Genomic DNA, 18613 nt, shown 5'->3' with positions numbered 1-18613 from the left:
GGCACCATACCATAGCAGCCTGTCTTTCAGAAACAGTTAATGTGAAACACATCAAACATGAGGCCTCTCGTTGAAACGCTTTCGTTGACTTCTTTGTTTTTTTACTTTATTTTGTCCTGTTTGGCTCTCACAGTTATGAATGCCTTTGAAAAGTACATTTTAAGGACTTCAGCAAGCATTAATTATTTCTTTTGTGTCCTGATGTCAAGTCATTTGCAACTATCTCGTTCTTAACAGCATTTAAAATAAAAAAGAATTAAATATATGTCAGGGCAATTCCACTTACTCTTGGTTCTTGTGATGATTTCGCCCTTGAAAAACTCACATAGGCCGGGCGCGAGAGCTCACACCTGTAATCCCGGCACTTTGGGTGGCTGAGGCAGTCAGATCACTTCAGGTCAGGAGTTTGAGATCAGCCTGGCCAATGTGGTGAAATCCCAACTCTATTAAAAATACAAAAAAAAAAAAAAAATGAGCCAGCCACGGTGGTGGGTGCCTGTAATCCCAGCTACTCGGGAGGCTGAAGCAGGAGAATCACTTGAACCCGCAAGGCAGAGGTTGCAGTGAGCCATTGCACTCCAGCCTGGGCGACAAGAGCAAAACTTGGCCTCAAAAAAAAAAAAAAAAAAAAAGAAAAACTTACATAAAGGAAGTTGACATGCTTTCCACAACCCTGTAATTAAACTGGCCTGCTGAGAAATCATATGCAATTGTTTACGATGTTTGTGATTAATTCTCTTCATGGTGGATGCCATTTATGTTGCATTATCAACATCAATAATGGTCCAGTTGTGCAACAAGTTAGCTATGACTGCAGATCACCATTTGTCTTTATATATAGTACTCTTTCATCTCATCACTTGTCTTTCCTTTTAAATGACACTTGTTTTATGTGGTAGCTCATTTCGAGTCATGAATTGCAACATGTGGAAACACTAACCAAGAAATGGTCTTGCATCTTTCCCTGTTAACAGAAATCGAGTTGAAAACTTAGCCTCCTGGTGTTATTCTAGTTCTCTATATGACTGGAGGAAAATCAGATTTCAAGTTCTTCCTGCTTTCCTTATGCCTTTTGCAGCAAATTTCAAAGTATAGCAGTAGGCAGATCGCATTGTAATAGCAATTTTTAACCAGAAATTAAATTAAGCCAGAAAGAAATACAACTACCTCTAGTTCAAATAGTGTTTCTTCCAGAAAGAAGAACATCTCCACAGTAACAGCAGTGACAATAAGAATATTTTCATGAAGATCAGAATTAGCAAGTTTATCAGATTGCAGAATACAGCTACTGTTTTCCAGAGAAACTGACAATCAGTGCTAACTTGTTAGGAGAGTCTCTGTGCTTTGGAGAAAGATATGGAGTAGTCGGTGCAAGAGCAAATAGAGTGCCTTCTAAATTGTTTTCAGTTCCTCTTGTTAAGGAGGAAGGAAAGGCCAGTATGTAATCCAATAGAAGCCTTTCCCTGGAGAATGGTCAGAAAGCTTGATCATTCAAAAGAACGTATTTTACTGTAAATACATGTCTGGATTTCATGGTTCTTAATCATTTTTGTTAATTCTCTTTCCCCTAATGCCTTTTTCTCTTGTGCATGTAACAGAGACTTCTGCTTCCTGGAATATCAGCAGAGACAGCAGGTGGCTTGGCCCATATCGGGGAGGGGAGGGTCCTGGCAGCTGGAACGCGAGCTCAGCTGATGACCAAGGGGTTTCCTTGGGCTGCCTGGAAAATGGTCGTTCAGACCTGGTGAGAGACATTCCCCTATTTTTGTCCATCTAGGGGTCAACAGAGGCCTGAAAGACTGCTCTGACACTTTCCAAACAGCCCCCAGGGAATCATAATCAGTATCTGCCAATGGATCTTTTCTGCCTGGGTTGAGTGAGCAGGGAGAGCCAGGGGGCAGCGTGCTGTTTGTGGCTGCCAACTCCCATGTCATCCCTGTGCCGCTTCCTTCATCCTGGGGTTTTTGCCTCTGTGAGCTACATCAAATAGCAGGTAGGGGCTGCTAAGGGTGGGCTCTCTGCACACCAAAGCAAGTGGGTTGGGGTCAGAACTCAAGGCTGAGGGACACCTGATTTGGGCTGCTGCCTCTGCTGCTGCAATGTTTTCTCTCTCTCTCAATCTCTCTCTCTCCTCTCTCCTTTCTCGCTTTCTTTCTCTTTCTCTCTCTCATCTTTCTCCTGCCCTCCTCCCCACTCTTCCTGGCCTTAGTACTTTAAAGGCAAACACACAACAGTAGACAAGAATAAGGATGATCCAGAGCTGAAACGCTGAACACGGGGGCCCTCCTTCATGAACATTTTGCACCTAAGGAAATAGTAAGGTTAAAACTAGATTCATCTGGCCTTTGCCCAGGGGCCATCGGGAAAGAAACTGTGTAAGACTGGTTCCTCCTTAAAGCAAGATTGCCAGTAATTCTGTTGTAAAGTCCTAGAGACCTTAAGTTATCTGCCCTGCAAACCCCACTGGCTCTATTCAGGCTGCCAAGATTCACTGCATCTTGGATTTCAAGAAAAATCCAGTTAGGAATTGAGGGGGCTCTCTTCTTCCCCTCTGATGTGAGTGTAACTCACTTCCTGGTCTGTCTCCTTTCCTTTCGGTCCACATCCTTTGTCTGCTAGGTGCTTCTACCTCCTTATGTCTTAAATAGCCAAAATACGTCACCCCACTGTCAAAACACACAGGTCACTCCAGGTCATAATCTGGAACATAGGCTGGCCATTGTTCTGCACACATTCTTGATCTAAATCAATCTCAAGCCTTGCTGGAATGCCCTGTAAACTGGGGCAAGGTATGGTCACCAGACTAACCACTGTCCTTTTTTCACCCCTGCAATGATGGGCTGCTACAGCTTACAATGTGACACTCTTCCTCCCAGCTACCGTGTTACTCTGAGGTATCTGACATCGCAGAGCTAATGTTGCCTAGATTAATTTCCCATCTTTTTTTTTTTTTTTTTTTGCGGACATCATGCCTCCTATTTTCACTCTCTGGGAAATCTGCCAGTTTTTCAAGGACTGGGTAAAGAACAAAATAAATATTTGTAGGTGGTTTAAAAGGAGAGGTATGTTGGCTATAACTCTGCCCATCCGAAGAAATGTATTTTCACTGTCTTTCTTCACTGTATTGAAGTCGTTAACTGGGAGAGCTTCAGAAGGGTTGACTTTAGTAGTTTACCTTTGAGATTTGTAATCAAGGGGTGAGAGAAAGAGAGAGAGAGAGAGAGAGAGAGAGAGAGAGTGTGTGTGTGTTCGGGGAGGGAGGAGTCTGAGAAAGTGAGGCAAGTAAGTAGAAACTTTTTTTTAAAAAGTCCAGATTAAGTGATTGAAATCGACTGTGTGGAAATGACACTCTACCTCTTCATAGATGTTAATTGGACCCGGAAAAGTTAGTGCCAGAAAGTACTTGCTTACCACACTCAGCATATATTATCTTTCAAATTGTTTGGGATTTTTGTTTTGAAGGGAGTTCACTGAAATTTGGGAGGTTCAACAGGTTGCTGTTTCTTAATATGTGGATCACCCCATTTGGGAGGCTCATTCTCCCTCTGAGATTAAAGAGGCCAGGGCAGTGGCTCCCAGCAAAGGCTCCCGGCCTTAATCATGTGTGAAATGTTTTCCTTCCTCGGCTGCAGAGCCTGGGTGATTTGCAGCGGTGGAACCAGGCAGGCTGAGTCTCCGGTAGGAGAGGCCGTCACCTGTTGGGGCCTCTCCCCCCGCAGCGCAGCGCGGGCCCTGCCAGGCAGAGCCCAGCCCCCAGTCCCCAGGGAGCGCGCCTGCGGACGGACAGACGGACAGACCTAGGGACCGAGGGCCAGGGCCAGGGGGAGATCCAGGAGGCCCGGCGCTGGAATGCAGTTTTCTCGGGCAAGGGAGACTTTGCACCGCAGTGGAAAATAGTTTGGGGTGGGGTTTCGCACCGTCCCCTCCTCCCCAGCCCCGGGCCCCTTCCCAGGCGCTTTCTGGGAGCTTTTAGAACTGCGCTCTGAAGTTTCCAGAGAGCGAGGAGCTTGTGCGGCAGACAGAGACAATGGAAGAAAATGAAAGCCAGAAATGTGAGCCCTGCCTTTCTTACTCAGCAGACAGCAGACAGATGCAGAGTAAGTAACAGACCCATTCAAAGATGGAGTTACGGGGACGCGTGCCCCTTGCAGCTTGCTGCTTTTTATAAACTGCAGCCCTGGGACCCCGCAAAGGGGGGAAAAAAAGAGGCGATTTATCGGGGTGGCGAGTCGAGAATAGAGAACTGTGATTTCTTAGGCTTGACTTTATCTCTGGCATGATTTTCTTAAACAGCAAGCGAGGTGGTGGGGTGATGTCACATTCACAGCACAGTGAGCCATCAGTATGCGCTGTATCTCTAAGCAATGACAAATAAATCACTAAGCAGCTTTTAATCATTTCCCCCGGGCTTCAGCCATGGGAGAAAGGAGCTGTTTTTGCGAAACTGTCTCTAGCACGGCAGCTTCTATTCATTGGTTGGGGGATTCCATGTGGCAGATGCATGCTGGCTGCAAAGTTTTAGAGTTAAATCGCAGAAACCAGGCATGTTTTATTTTACAGATCCGAGCAGCTGGGGAGGGCTTGAGCAGCTGGGTGATAGACAGAATTCTAGATCTTCTTTTATGTTTTAATTCAAAACTTGGGAGTTGTTGGACAATTCTGGTCAATTTTCTCCAGGCGGTTTCCTTTTAATTATGTTTATAATAGACTTGTCTTTTCCGTAGGGAATTTCCAGAAGCTTATGTTGTTCCAAAGAAATTTCGAAGAGTGATTGGGTGGCCAGAAGAGGTCCCTGCTCTCTGGCATCTGACGCCTGTGATGCCAGGAGCCGAGCCTGTGGGATCCCATAGGCAGCATGTTCATGAACGCACAGCCCTGTACCGCCCGCCCCGCCCTTCCTCAGGTTCATGCAGGGGCCAGTACACAACAAAAAGACGTGCGGGGGTGCAGGGCTGTGCGTGGGAGTGGGGATTATGCACAGGGGAAAAGGTGTGTGTTTTATGAAAATGTGAAAGGGAAGTAACACATGACTCATCCATGCTGAAAATGCAAAACTGAGCCAGACAGGAGAACAGACAATGACAAGAGATAGAAATCCCCCAGTGAAATGCGGAAAACTTGAAGTTTGGTAGTGGCTGGAGAATTCCTGAGTCGGAACAGTCATCTGCTGAGGTGTCTGCGTTCGTGCTGCCAAAGCACTGCACTCTCCTTGAGGCTGCCAGGGTCAGTGGCATCCAGTGGGAGATCAGGCGACCTCATCCCCACCCCGGCCCCCGCAAGGCCCCACATTTTTGACTACAGGATCCTACTGCAGGAATTCAACCCCTGGGCCTGTCCTGTAAGAAATGACCCAGAATCTAGAGGGGCCGTTAGAAAGGGATCCATCTATTTAAGAAATGACTTTCTAGCCGGGTGTGGTGGCTCACAGCTGTAATCCCAGCACTTTGGGAGGCGTAGGCGGGCATATCACGAGGTCAGGAGATCTAGACCATTCTGGCTAACATGGTGAAACACCATCTCTACTAAAATTACAAAAAATTAGCCGGGCATAGTGGCACGTTCCTGTAGTCCCAGCTGCTCCAGAGGCTGAGGCAGGAGAATTGCTCGAACCTGGGAGGTGGAGGTTGCAGCGAGCCAAGATCGTGCCATTGCACTGCAGCCTGGGTGACAGAGGGAGACCCCATCAGAAGGAAGGAAGGAAGGACGGAAGGAGGGAAAGGATGGAAAGAACGGAAAAGACGGAAAGGAGAGAAAGGAGGGAAGGAGGGAAGGGGAAGGGGAGGAAAGGAGGAAAGGAAAGAAAAGACTTGCCAACAATCACAGCAATTCAGAGGCTTCGGAGGCTAGGGTGGTCAGTCTGAGACAGTGTGCTTCTTTGCTCATGCGTTCACTCAGAGAATGTTGAGCGTCTGTTATGTAGACATCGCTGCTTTAGCTGCCGGACATCCAGCAGTGAACAAAGCACACTAAAAATACTTGTCTTCATTGAACGTACAGTCTAAGGACCAAGTTTCAGGGGCTTGGGGGATGGTAGGGACGGACAAGGAACAAATAAATAAAATCTATAGCATGTTTGATGGCAGGGTTGCTGGATTTAGCAAATGAAAATACAGGATGCCCAGCTAAATTTGAACTTCAGGTAAACAGTGAATTGTTTTTCAGTATAAGTATATTGCATGCCATATTTGGGATATACTTATGCTGAAAATACTTCTCTATTATGTGAAATGCAAATTTAACTGGGCAATCCTGTACTTTATCGGGCAACGCTATTTGAGGGAAATAAGGTTATGGGGAAAAATAAAGCAGGAAAAGGAATAGGAAATGGGGGGTGGGGGGTGAAACTGTAAATAGGGTTATTAGAAAGGGCTTCACTGAGGTGGTATTTGAGCAAAGACGAGACAGGTAATAGCAATAATCTAATGTATTCAAAGAACAGCGAGAGCATGGGAGAAGAATGAGAGGGAAACAGGTTGAGAAGTAATCCCAGGCCAGATCACCTAGGGCCTATGAAACCATCTAAGGACTAGAGCTTTTGTTTTGAAGGAGGTGGGAATCTACTTGCAGGTGGGACTGGTCTTTTTTTTTTAGAGAGAGGTTTTCACTTGTCACCCAGACTGTGAGTACAGTGGTGTAATCATAGCTCACTGCAGCCTGTAAAAAGACAAATAGGAATTTGTCTTTTTAAAGGCATCATACTGGGTGCTGTAGTGAGCACAACCCAAGTGGGGTTGGGAGAAAGGCAAGGAGGCCTTTAGAAGGCTTCTGCAGTCAAGGAGCCAAGAACCAGGGCCAGCTTGGACCAGGTGGCGATTAGCAGGTGGCGATAAGCAAGCAGAATCTAAATGCATGTTGAAGGTAACACCAAAAGCATTTGCTGTAGCCTGAGCAGCATAGTGAGACCCCATCTCTAGAAAAAATTTTGAAAAATTAGCCAGGAGTAGTGGCACATGCCTGTAGTCCCAGCTACTTGGGAGGCTGAGGCAGGAGGATCACTTGAGCCAGGAAGTTGAAACTGCAGTTAACCATGATCACACCACTGCACTCCAGCTTGGGTAACAGTATCAGATTCTGAAAGAAAGAGAGAAAAGAAGAAAGAGAGAAAGAGAGGAAAGGAGAAAGGGAGGAAGGGAGGGAGGGAGGAAAGAAGGAAGGAAGGATGGAGGGAGGAAGAAAAGACAGAGAAAAGAGAAGAGATAAGACAAAAGCAATTGCTAAAGGATTCAATGTGGGATGTAAGAGAAAAAGAGGAGTCAGAGATGACTTCCAAAATTTTGGTGTGAGAAGCTGGGAGAATGGAGTTGCCATTTACCTAAGTAGAAGAGCATTTACGAAGAATAGATGAGATGGTGTTTATAGTTTGGGAGTGTGAGGAGCAGAAAATCTTTTGATAGGTTAGGATTGAGAAGTTTATCAGGCATCCAAGTGGAGCTGTTGATTGCAATTTGAATATTGATGACTAGAGCTGAAGGAAGACTGATAACTGAGAGATCCCCCAGGATTGAATCTGTGCAGAAGAAAAAGTCCAAAGGATGTCCCCCCACCACCCCAGGGCGCGTTGCAGCATCTAGAGATCAGGGAGATGGGAAGGAAGGGCTGGAAAAATGGCATATGTGGAATAAAAATCCAAGTTAGGTTTTTAAAATCCTGTTCAGTCCTGGGTGAATATGATGCTGGAGAGAAGCGCGGCTTCATTTTTAGTTCTCCCGGTGAGCACCAGTGCCACGAGGGAGAGCAGCATCTCTGACGCTGACATCACCCATAACGTCCATTTTCATCATTCTACTCTGTCTTGTGTCTGCCTGTGTACTGCTTTACCTGATTACAATGTGATATTCCACAGCGAGGACTATGTCTTATTGATTCAGTTTGCATTTCCAGCCCCTAGCAGAGCACCAGGCACCGTAGAAGGCACTCAATAAACATTCATTGAATGGAAGCCTAATTATACCACTCTGAGACTTTGAGTTTATTATCCTACTATAGAGAAGCCTCCCTGGGGTGATCATGTAACTTATTGTCCAAATGAGATCCTTTTGAGAGTGAAAGGGAACACTGCAAATAATTTTACTGGGACACCAGTTGCAACGCAGAGCTGTTTTAGCAAAGGTGGGGCATGTAATCCCCCTAAGAATAGCTCTAATCAATGAGGCGTCCACGGCTGAATAGCCCGGCTACCAGGTAAATAACAATGGAAAAGTGTAGCGCATGGTGTGCTTTGCAGAGTAGGCCTCAATAATTATTGGTGGAACCTGAATCTAACTGTATCATATTCCCTTTGAAGGCCATGGACTCTTCCGTGTGACCCTGGGGGATAGGAATTCCTTGGATGACTCTGTCCACAGCAGTCCTGACATGTGTGCTTTTGCTGTGGTCTCCAAGGTCTTGAAACCTCTATGCAAGTGAAGTGCTATCTGCCTACCTGCTTTGCCTTCCCCACCCTCTGATTGGCAGCCTCCCATTGAGTGCAAGCCTGGGGAATCACAGATCTGCGGAAGCCTCCTCTAAAGCAGCCCCTCAGTCTCTGTACCCTTATCCCATTTCATTCTTCAAAGCACTTATCACTACGTGACATTTAGAGTATCTATTATTTGTTTGTGGTCGGCCCCTCTATTTCAAATGTGGACTCCTCTATAAGGGAATTAAGTCTGTCTTGATCTATTTCACCACTCTATCTCCTGACTCCTTTTGGTGTAGAAGCAGGCAGTCAATAAATATTTGTATGAATGAATGAATCAATCAATCAATGCTTGACATAGAATGCTTTTCTGGGAAAAGGAGGTCCTGTCTCTATTTTGTCTAAGATCTATGCCAGATATCCTCTTCATCATTGAAGAAATTTTAAGGTACTGTAGAGGAATAGAATGACATGGTTTCAGCTGTAATTTCTGTGCTGATTTGTGTATATGGTGATTATCTTTATGAAAGTCCCAAGGGAGCTAACCCCATCACTTTGGGATGCTGAGGCAGGAGGATCACTTGAGGCCAGGAGTTCTAGACCAACCTGGGCAATGTAGTAGGACCCCATCTCTACAAAAAAATTTTTTTTTAAGTAGCCGTGCGTGGTGGTGTGAACTTTTAGTCCCAGCCACTCCAGGTTCTGAGACAGGAGGATCACTTGAGCCCAGGAATTCGAGGCTACAGTGAGCCATGATCACATCACTACATTACAGCCTAGGTGACAGAGCAAGACCCTGTTTCTAAAAACAAAGAAAAAAAAAAAACAAGGGAGATGGAAAACTGAGGGATGCTGTAGGAGCCTACAGCCCACTAACTGATTATGTGTATTAATCTGATAGGCTAATTGTTATAACCACCCTCTAATCTTGGTGGCTTTGCATGATCAAGGTTAATTGCTCACTCATACACACCAGTGTGATTTCCGTGGCCAGGTAGATTTCCTGGGTGGCCACTGAAGTTCCTCCTGCCCTGTCACTGTGCTATCCCCCAGGGCTTTGGAGGGCTCTGCTGGATCCTTTGTATTCAACTGGACAAAGAGTAAAGAAAGAACATGGAAGGTTATTCAGGAGGTCCAGGGGCCCCCACTGAAGGCGGCCCATGTGACTTCTGCCCACAGTGCATTACCTGGAATTAGTACAAGGCCCTAGGGAGATGGAGCTGGATGGAAAATGCGGTCTTCCTGTGTGTAGCAGGAGAGGGTTCTGGCTGAACACAAGGGCTGTCTCTGCCAGGATATAACCAGACCAAACAGCAACTTCCCATGATGTTCCCTGTGACAAGAGAGCTTCCCAGCACAATCCAGAAGGAGACAACAAACCAGAAGCCACTAGAAAGAAGAGAGGGACGCCTTCCCTAAGGAGTCTGCAGCCTACCTAATCTTGACCCAGGAATACAATCTCAGGGACGCTGTCAGCATTGCTGCTGGCACTGGAGCGGGTGTGGAATGGCTGGGTTGATGCAAGGTCGCAGATCCCTGACTGCAGGTCAGCTGACCCAGCCAGAGTAACCGGAGTTGAGGCGAAGGAGCTGGCCGTGGCAGCGCCTGCAGTCGCCTGCCTGCGGGATTTGCAGTGCAGCTTTCTCCTTGAGGACGCCCCATCGTCCATGAGCCTCTGCGTGTTTGGTGTCTGCCCCAGCCCCTACTTCCCACGTTCTCTTTCCAGAATGCCAAATCCTAGCCTGGGAGCCTCGTGGATCCCTGAAGAGTGTCCCTGTAGCACTTCTGCCTGCCTTGTCTTCACTTCTCCAGGGAATGTTCCAGGAGTTTTCTCGGCTTTAAGCTCTTATGTTGCTCTTTGCCCTGCTTGAAATGAGCTCCCAGGAGGAGTTGCCCTGGGCTCTGCAGAGGCTGGGAGGGGCAGGAAGGGGAAACAGGGCTGCTTTTCAGCAAGCCCAAGCCTTGCCTTCATGCTACAGCTTCATTATTTTGTTTGACAAGGATTCCCAGAATAGCGAACAGCTAGACACACCCATATTTAAATGTTAACACCAAAGCGCATTCCAAACAAGAAATCAAATTGTATTTCTGTTTTGATGGCTTGGATAATCCACACTTGAGCTTTTCTCTATTCATGTGGATAATGAGGAGTTGGCCAGGCTCAGCTCTCTGACAACATGGCTGTGGAATTGTGACTAAATGTCGTCTGCCTGCTCCCTCTCTTGTTTGTAATCCTTCTTAGTTTTTCTCCACTGAAAAGACCACTTTCTCCCCAAATTGCTGGAATGGTAGAGTTGTTGCTTTTCCCTCAGGTGTGGGAACTGACAGCTTCCGAGAGCTGAGCCTTGTGGAGGAAAAGGCTCAGATGACGGATGGGGTAAAGTGGCTTTGTGTGGAAAGTGGCTTTGGGTGGCTCTGAGTGCTGGTGACAGTGGAGCATGTGCCTCGAGGTAGGAGGGGAGGCAGGCAGGATGCTAGAGCATTGGGCATTGGGTGGAAGGCACAAGGCAGGAAATGAAGACCAAAGGAAGGTAAGCGCTCCGAAGGCAATCCAACGTTTGCCAAGTGGCTCCATTGAGCCTTCCAGCCTCGCCAATTGTTGATACTGTTTGTACCTTTCCTCCAAATCACATCAATCATTGTTAAGCAACTGGAGACATTTTAGAAAAATCCACAAGAAAGAGAAAAAACAGAAAAGCAGTATGAAGTTGATGTGACCTTCCCAACGAAAACTGCTGGGGAAAAAACGGGGGTTTGTTGAGTTTAGTCCACTAAATCAGGGCTGCTCAAAGATTAATGTGGACAGAAGATTGGCTCTGACCCCCAAAACTCTCCCCATCCAGGTCCCTCCCCATCTCATTTCAAAAAAGAAAATATCGTCTCTGAGGATTTAGCGTCCTGGCTGTCTAGACCTCTGCCGATGATCTTTGGATGAAACAGTAGATCACATGAGCCTATGCGGCGTAGTAAGGCAGAATGCGACTTTCTTCCCTGTTGCTGGGATTGAACGTGTATGGACGTTTATCAGTATTGCTGTATATGTGTATGTGGATGGATGTGTGTTATGCCTGCATAAGAAACCACCTTTTCAGAGGCTCAATCCTGTTAATTAATCTACCTGTCCTGGATAACTTAAAATATGGTTCCTTGATGATGTCAAAACTAAACTTCAAACTCCACTTAAAAGTCAATAGTGTTTCCGGGTGTGATGGCTCATGCTTGTAATCCCAGCACTTTGGGAGGCTGAGGCAGGTGAATCGTTTGAGGTCAGGAGTTCGAGGCCAGCCTGGCCAACATGGTGAAACTCCATCTCCACTAAAAATACAAAAATTAGCCAGGCGTGGTGGCACATGCCTGTAATTCCAGCTACTAGGGAGGCTGAGGCACAAGAATCACTTGAACTCGGGAGGTGGAGGTTGTCGTGAGCTGAGATCACACCACTGCACTCCAACCTGAGCGATGGAGTGAGACTCTGTGTCAAAAAAGAAAAGGCAAAAAATAAAATAAATAAAGATAAAATAAATTAGCCAGGCATGGTGGCTCTCATCTGTGGTTCCAGCTAATTAGGAGACTGAGGCAGGAGGATTGCTTGGGCCCAGGAGGTCAAGGCTGCAGTGAGCCGTGATCATACTACTGTACTCCAGCCTGGGTGACAAAGCAAGACCCTGTCTCAAAAAAAAAAAAAAAAAAAAGGCACAAGAGTTATATCAAGTATACAACAATTTTGGCTGTTATGAAACCATGCACAACACACTCAAAAGATAAAGCTAAACCTCTTCAGATTGCATAGGTATTTATCAACCTGAGATAGCATTTTCTGCATCTAGCTTTGTTCACCAGATCCTGTTGTTTCTATATTATCAAGGAAGAGATCATTTAAAAGGTAGCCATGTGTGAGCCTAAATGTTAGAAAGGTAACCTAAATGAAGTGACAGTGTAGCCCCCAATATCTTTGAAACCAACAGCTCCATCTTCTTCTCCTTTTAAACTTACTGCTAAAACTAATGAAAAGTAGAATTGACTTTGGCTTTGCTTTTCCTTCCATTCCCCATCAGTGTCTGATGGAGATGCTATAATTAGCAATGTAATGAGAATTGAAGGGTAAACAAGAAGAATTATTCCCAGAACACACATCAAGGGTAGGAAGCCTGGAACAGGAAAACCAGCCTGAGATTAAAATATTTTCTCTGCCCAACCAAGGGGCATCTATAACTAGAGTTGCTATACCCAGATTTGTCTAGGCAAAGACAAGGGAAAGAGTGTTGGCATTGCTTTCAGGAAGCTGGTTTATGCCTAAACTCTCAACACCTGTTGCTTTGCAAAACTAGCGTGAAGGTTTAGTTCTCTGTTTATCTAGGATTCAAATGAGCAGAACTCTCAAATATTGAATCTCTATTTCTCTGCACTTAATTTGTAAAGATAAACAATTGACAAATATGCTGTTATTGGAAACTTATTTTAAAAAACAATTAGAATAGTTTTAAAATATTGAGAGGTAGATGGCTCTTTGCATACCTAATGTTAGTTCAGTCATCTTCATTTTATTCATGAAGAAAATGAGACTGAGAGAGGTCACATTGTTTGTTCTAAATGTCGGATAAAAGCCAAAATTCCTGAGATCCAACCTAGTACTTTTTCCAGGGAATTCAATGACAAGGAAACATTATTCTGCCTCTATCAGCAATACTGTATGATAAGAACGGTTCTCCGTGAAGAGCCTGACTTCATGAAGATGAATGCTTTACTTTTTCTCCCTAATCTATTTGTTGTTTTAAAAAATAACTCTCTTTTCTCAGCTAGCTGGAATATTCAAACCTGTTACCCTATCTCCCATCCATTGAGGATGAATGGAGATTCCCTATACATGCTACTCACTCTCAGGATTGACATTGCATGGCTTAGTTGATCTGTTCTTAGCAGAAACCAACTTGTCCCTTCAAAGCCAGCTCAGAAGGCAGGATGTCTAAGGTCCAGGCTGTTAGGATGCACTACTGCTCTTCCTTTTCACTGTGAGTTTTAGGTAAAGTCCACTTAAGTGAAATTCATCTAAGCCTTTACTTTATAGGCCTTCGATTGTTACTTCTGATGATATTCTTATGCTTGCTTGGCTTATGCCAGCATAAGAAAATAGAATTTTCAAATGGTTCACATGTGTCAATGATTACTTATGTACAGGGTGATAGCTATTTTTATTCTTGGTGATGAAGCAAATGTTTCAGAAACCCTACTGAGCTTACATAACAATCCTGTTACCAGAATGAAACTGTTATTAAAAATATAGAAATAATCAGAGTCACTGGAGTTAACTCTTTCTATAATTACAGACAAGGGTAAGGAGTAACCCGATTGCCTGCATGCAAGTAGCCTAAACAAGTGTACTTGTGGGTTTTCTTGCTATTATGTTTTGAGACAGGGTCTCACAACTGTCACCTACTCAGGCTGGAATGCAGTGGCACAATCATAACTCACTACAGCCTCAACCTCCTAGGCTTAAGCAGTCATCTTTCTTCAGCCTCCAGAGAAGCTGGAACCACAGGCATGCACCACTACACCTGGCTAATTTTAATTTTTTGTAGAGATAAGGGTCCACCATGTTACCCAGGCTGGTCTAGAACTCCTGGGCTCAAGGGATCCTCCTGCCTTAGCCTCCCAAAGTGCTGGGATTAGAGGCAGGAGCCACAATGCCCAGCAAACATCTTTATTTCTAAAGTATGATTTTTTCATATTTCTTTGATTGTGGATTTTCTCCCCTTCCTGCTGCAAGGCAGAAAAAGAAAAAGAAAAAAGATTTGCAAAGTTAACATTCATACATTAACAACTGCCGCAAACCCTGATGGTGTTCTGCAAATGAGATTTCTAGTGTGAAACCATTAATTGTGAACTGAATGTTTTTGTCTTTCAGAACAAGGCAAAGGCAATCTGCATGTAACATCGCTAGAAGATGCAGAATGCCGCAGAACCAAGGAACGCCTTTCTAATGGAAACAGTCGTGGTTCAGTTTCCAAGTCTTCCCGCAATATCCCAAGGAGACATACCCTAGGGGGGGCCCGAAGTTCCAAGGAAATACTGGGAATGCAAACATCTGAGATGGATCGGAAGAGAGAAGCATTCCTAGAACATCTGAAGCAGAAATACCCCCATCACGCATCCGCAATCATGGGTCACCAAGAGAGGCTGAGAGACCAGGTACAAATATGATCTCCTTTCTCCTTGTGTAGCTCATTCTTTAATGAACATCGAGGAAAGCAAACTGACTTTCAGTGTAAAAGGCAAAGGATAGCTTAATGGACTGTGCACACTGTTTATTGTTCTGGATCTCTTTGGGGGCTTGGGAGGAGGGCACTGGGTATAGAAAACTTCTGCCCGCAAGCTGTCTTCTTTGCCAATACAGCAAGAGAACAGGAGGCCAGGCCATAGAGGAAGGGCCTAGAGAGTATGCAGTTCCCCAAAAGAGTATTCCCATGCTCAACCACAAACACATCTGAAGTACAGGCAATGAAAGGGTATTACGTTACTGAGGAAAGCATGGCACCAGCTACTGTGTGCCCTGAAAGCACAGAGTGCTTAGCACTGTGAATGAATGAATGAATACACAAATACATAAATTTATTTTCAGGGTGAAATAGATCTTAGAGACATAGATGACTTGTGGTAACTCCCTTTCTTTAAAAAGTTGATATTAGGATTTTGTTTCTGCTCTTCTTTTTTTTTTTTTCTTTTTATTTTTCTAATGGGTTCTTCCTTTATTCCCCAGGCCAGAGTGCAGTAGTGGGATCATAGCTCACTGCAGCGTAAAATTCCTGCACTCAAGATCCTCTCACCTCAGCCTCCTGAGTAGCTGGGAGTACAGACACGCACCACCATGCCTGGCTAATTTTTTTATTTTTGGTAGAGATGGGGTCTCGCTCCATGGACCAGGCTGATCTTGAACTCCTGGCCTCAAGTGATCCTCCTACCTCTGCCTCCCAAAGTATTGGAATTACAGGCATGAACCACTGTGCCTGGCATTTTTTTCTTTTTAATCACAGATGTGCTCCTTCTACACGCCTTGCTTTGTGCTAGCTTTCTGTCTTCACTTACTTGTTTCCTCTGGTTATTTTGACAGCCACATAGACATCACCCAACCATAGCTAGGGATGTTTTTGTGTCTTGGCTGTGTGCAATTACTTTTTAGCAGATAGAGCAGGCTTGGGTCACAGGAGATATGAGGCCTCCTCTACCGACCTCACTGGCGTGTTATCAGGTTGACCTTTGAGTACGGAGAATATAGGGAAGGAAGCAGAAAGCACTTAGCCATATGTGTGATGGGTGGGGGCGGGAAGGAAGACAGGCTGATACTGATTTCCACACAAGGGAGACAAGCACAGTGTTTTAAGTCTCTTATCTTCCCAGTTAGGTGTAAAAATTATGTCTAACTCACTCAGCTTTTGATTACCCATGGAAATGGATATTGGCATCGGCCTGAATAATTGAAATCTATAGTTTATTCTCAATCTCATATTCTTTCCTATGTTCAACCTTCTCTTCTAGGGAATCATTATCTGAGTGGCTTAAAATATAAAACGCGCTTTATGGACTTCATGTTTGCCTTTTGTTCACAATTCCAACGGTCAATAAACCCAGAAGAGGAGAAAAGAACAAGAATCCTGGTGGCTATAAAATGGGCTAATGATTAATTCTTTGATAATTTTAAAAAGGAGCTGGGCACAGTGGCTCATGCCTGTAATCCCAGCACTTTGGGAGGCCAAGGCAAGAGGATCACTTGAAGCCAGGAGCTTGAGACTAGCCTGGGTAACAGTGAGACCCCATCTCTACAAAAAAATTTTTAAAAATTAGCTGGATATAGTGGCATACACCTGTAGTCCCAGCTACCCAGGAGGCTGAGGTAGGAGATCACAGAAACCCAAAAATGAGACCCTGTCTCTAAAAAAAAAAAAAGTATTAATTTTGCTGACAAATATAGAAATTGGCCTGTCAAAAAATATGTCAGTGATTATTGTTACTCTTCTTATTTTGTGGTGTCATAATTATTGCTATTGCTATAATACTGGTGGCTTTGGTTAGAACAATAACAAGGGGATCCTAAGTGTAATGAAGGTTGAAAGGAGTAATGAATGTATTTTGGTGCCCTCCAGCTCTGACCTGCTGTTACATATGGCTAATTCTGCCCTGGCTGGCCAGCTTTCCCTTCTCTGGGTAATACACAATGAACAAGTCACACTCTGTCTTTTTGCTGCTTTCGTATTCCAAGCTGACCCTCCAAAAATGGACATATTTTAATGCATGAATCTATGTACACAATTTCATTCTGCTGTTAACAGGAAAGGGATCCTGATCCAGACCCCAAGAGACGGTTCTTAAATCTCCCACAAGAAAGAATTCAGGGCGAGTCCATAAAGTGAAAGCAAGTTTTTTGTTTGTTTGTTCGTTTTGTTTTTAAAGGCGAAGTTTCACTCTTGGTGCCCAGCCTGGAGTATAGTGGCGCTATCTCAGCTCACCACAACCTCTGCCTCCCAGGTTCAAGCGATTCTCCTGCCTCAGCCTCCCTAGTACCTGGGATTACAGGCAGGTGCCACCACGCCTGGCTAATTTTTTGTATTTTTAGTAGAGACAGGGTTTCTCCATGTTGGCCAGGCTGGTGTCAAACTCCTGACCTCAGGTGATCCACCTGCCTTGGCCTCCCAGAGTGCTGGGATTACAGGTGTGAGCCACCGTGCTCGGCAAAAGCAAGTTTATTAGGAAAGTAAAGAAATAAAAGAATGGCTACTCCATAGAGCAGCCCCAGGGCAGCTGGTTGCCCAATTTTATGGTTATGTCTTGATGATATGCAAAACAAGGGATGGATTATTCATGCCTCCCCTTTTTAGGCCACATAGGATAATTTCCTGATGTTGCCACGTCGTTCGTAAACTGTCTGGGCACTGGTGGGAGGGTAGCAGTGAGGATGGCCTGAGGTCACTCTTGTGGTCATGTTGGTTTTGGTAGGTTTCGGCTGGCGTCTTTGCTGTGACCTGTTACATCAGCAAGGTCTTTATGATCTGTATCTTGTGCTGACCTCCTATCTCACCCTGTGACTTAGAATGTCTTAGCTGTCTGGGAATGCAGCCCTGTAGGTCTCAGCCTCATTTTACCTAGCTCCTATTTAAGATGGAGTTGCTCTTGTTCAAATGCCCCTAACACTGTCACTGCACTTGTGCAAGCAAACCCCAGCCAGCATTATAAACGCTGGAGATCGGTGTAGACATGGCCTACAAAATTGCTACAGACATGATCTCGCCTCCTGTCTTTTCCGCTCTTTTTCTCCCACCACCCATTTCCCCTTTCCTGTCCTCCTCTCTGCAGTGCCATTCGTTCCTCCCAGACCTTCTGAGCGTGGACTATCCCCGGCTTCCTTTGCAGGAAGACTATACAGCTAGATGTAAGAAGGAAGTCAGATAACACACATCTGATGCTGTTTTCCAGATACTGAGGCTCCTAATACCAGATGCTCTTCTGGTGGCTGTTTTTCTGGCTTCCTCCCAGAGAAGTATCCTTGATAAGAAAAGAGCCAATGAGCAAGATAGAGAATAAGATGTTGAAAATGATATATTTGGCATCTAACATGAAATCTCTTAAAATTTACATTCTTTTTTTTTTTTTTTTTTTTTTTTAAGACAGGGTCTTGCTCTGTTGCCCAGGCTAGAGCAGTGGCATGATCATGGCTCACTGCAGCCTCAACCTCCCAGGCTTAAGCAATCCTCCCGTCTAACCCCCGCCCCCAGAGAGCTGGTACTACAGGAGTGCACCACCAAACACGGCTGAAAATCTAGGTTCTAATTGCCTGATATTAAACATAAGAAGAAAGAAAGCATGCCATATGTTTCAAAATCTAATTTCAAACACTAGAAGATTCACGGTTGCAAAACTTCTATTTGTCTTTAAAAAATATGTTGGTCAAGAGTTTTCTTTAGGCTAAATTATTGAAAGGCTAAGAGGTCACTTTAACTCCCTTCTACAGTCTTCAAAAAAATGCGGGTGGCCATTATTGCAACATAATGCTAATCTATATAACAGTAGCTGTTATTGTTAAGGACTCTTCTCAGCATAACCTAGGTCTTTTTAGTTGTGCAGGACAATCAGGCTGTACAGCCGCATTGCCTGGTGGCTAAGGGCTTGGTTCTGGAGGCAGCTGGGAACCAGGATCAGGATCCAGCCCTCACAATATGCTAACTGCAT

The 18613-nt window shown here is 44.9% G+C and overlaps 1 protein-coding gene across 19 annotated transcripts in view; it reads left to right on the top strand.

Annotated features, from left to right (window-relative positions):
• The window catches only part of KIAA1217 (KIAA1217 ortholog), a 498057-nt gene that overhangs the window by 150946 nt on the left and 328498 nt on the right, over positions 1-18613 (top strand). For 12 of the 19 annotated variants that reach the window (XM_037740967.1, XM_017535541.2, XM_017535540.2 and 9 more), the window contains exon 2: positions 14301-14584. In XM_037740967.1, the coding sequence (XP_037596895.1) occupies positions 14301-14584 (284 nt within the window). Of the gene's footprint in view, positions 1-3630; positions 4098-4878; positions 4904-14300; positions 14585-18613 lie in introns of those variants that run through there. The other 7 variants (XM_017535549.2, XM_017535548.2, XM_017535546.2 and 4 more) reach the window with 3 other exon arrangements.

The sequence above is a fragment of the Cebus imitator genome, unplaced genomic scaffold (genome assembly GCF_001604975.1).
Source record: "Cebus imitator isolate Cc_AM_T3 unplaced genomic scaffold, Cebus_imitator-1.0 Scaffold92, whole genome shotgun sequence".
Taxonomy (NCBI): domain Eukaryota; kingdom Metazoa; phylum Chordata; class Mammalia; order Primates; family Cebidae; genus Cebus; species Cebus imitator.
Note: the sequence above shows the minus strand (reverse complement) of the source record. Positions and strands in the feature narration are given on the sequence as shown.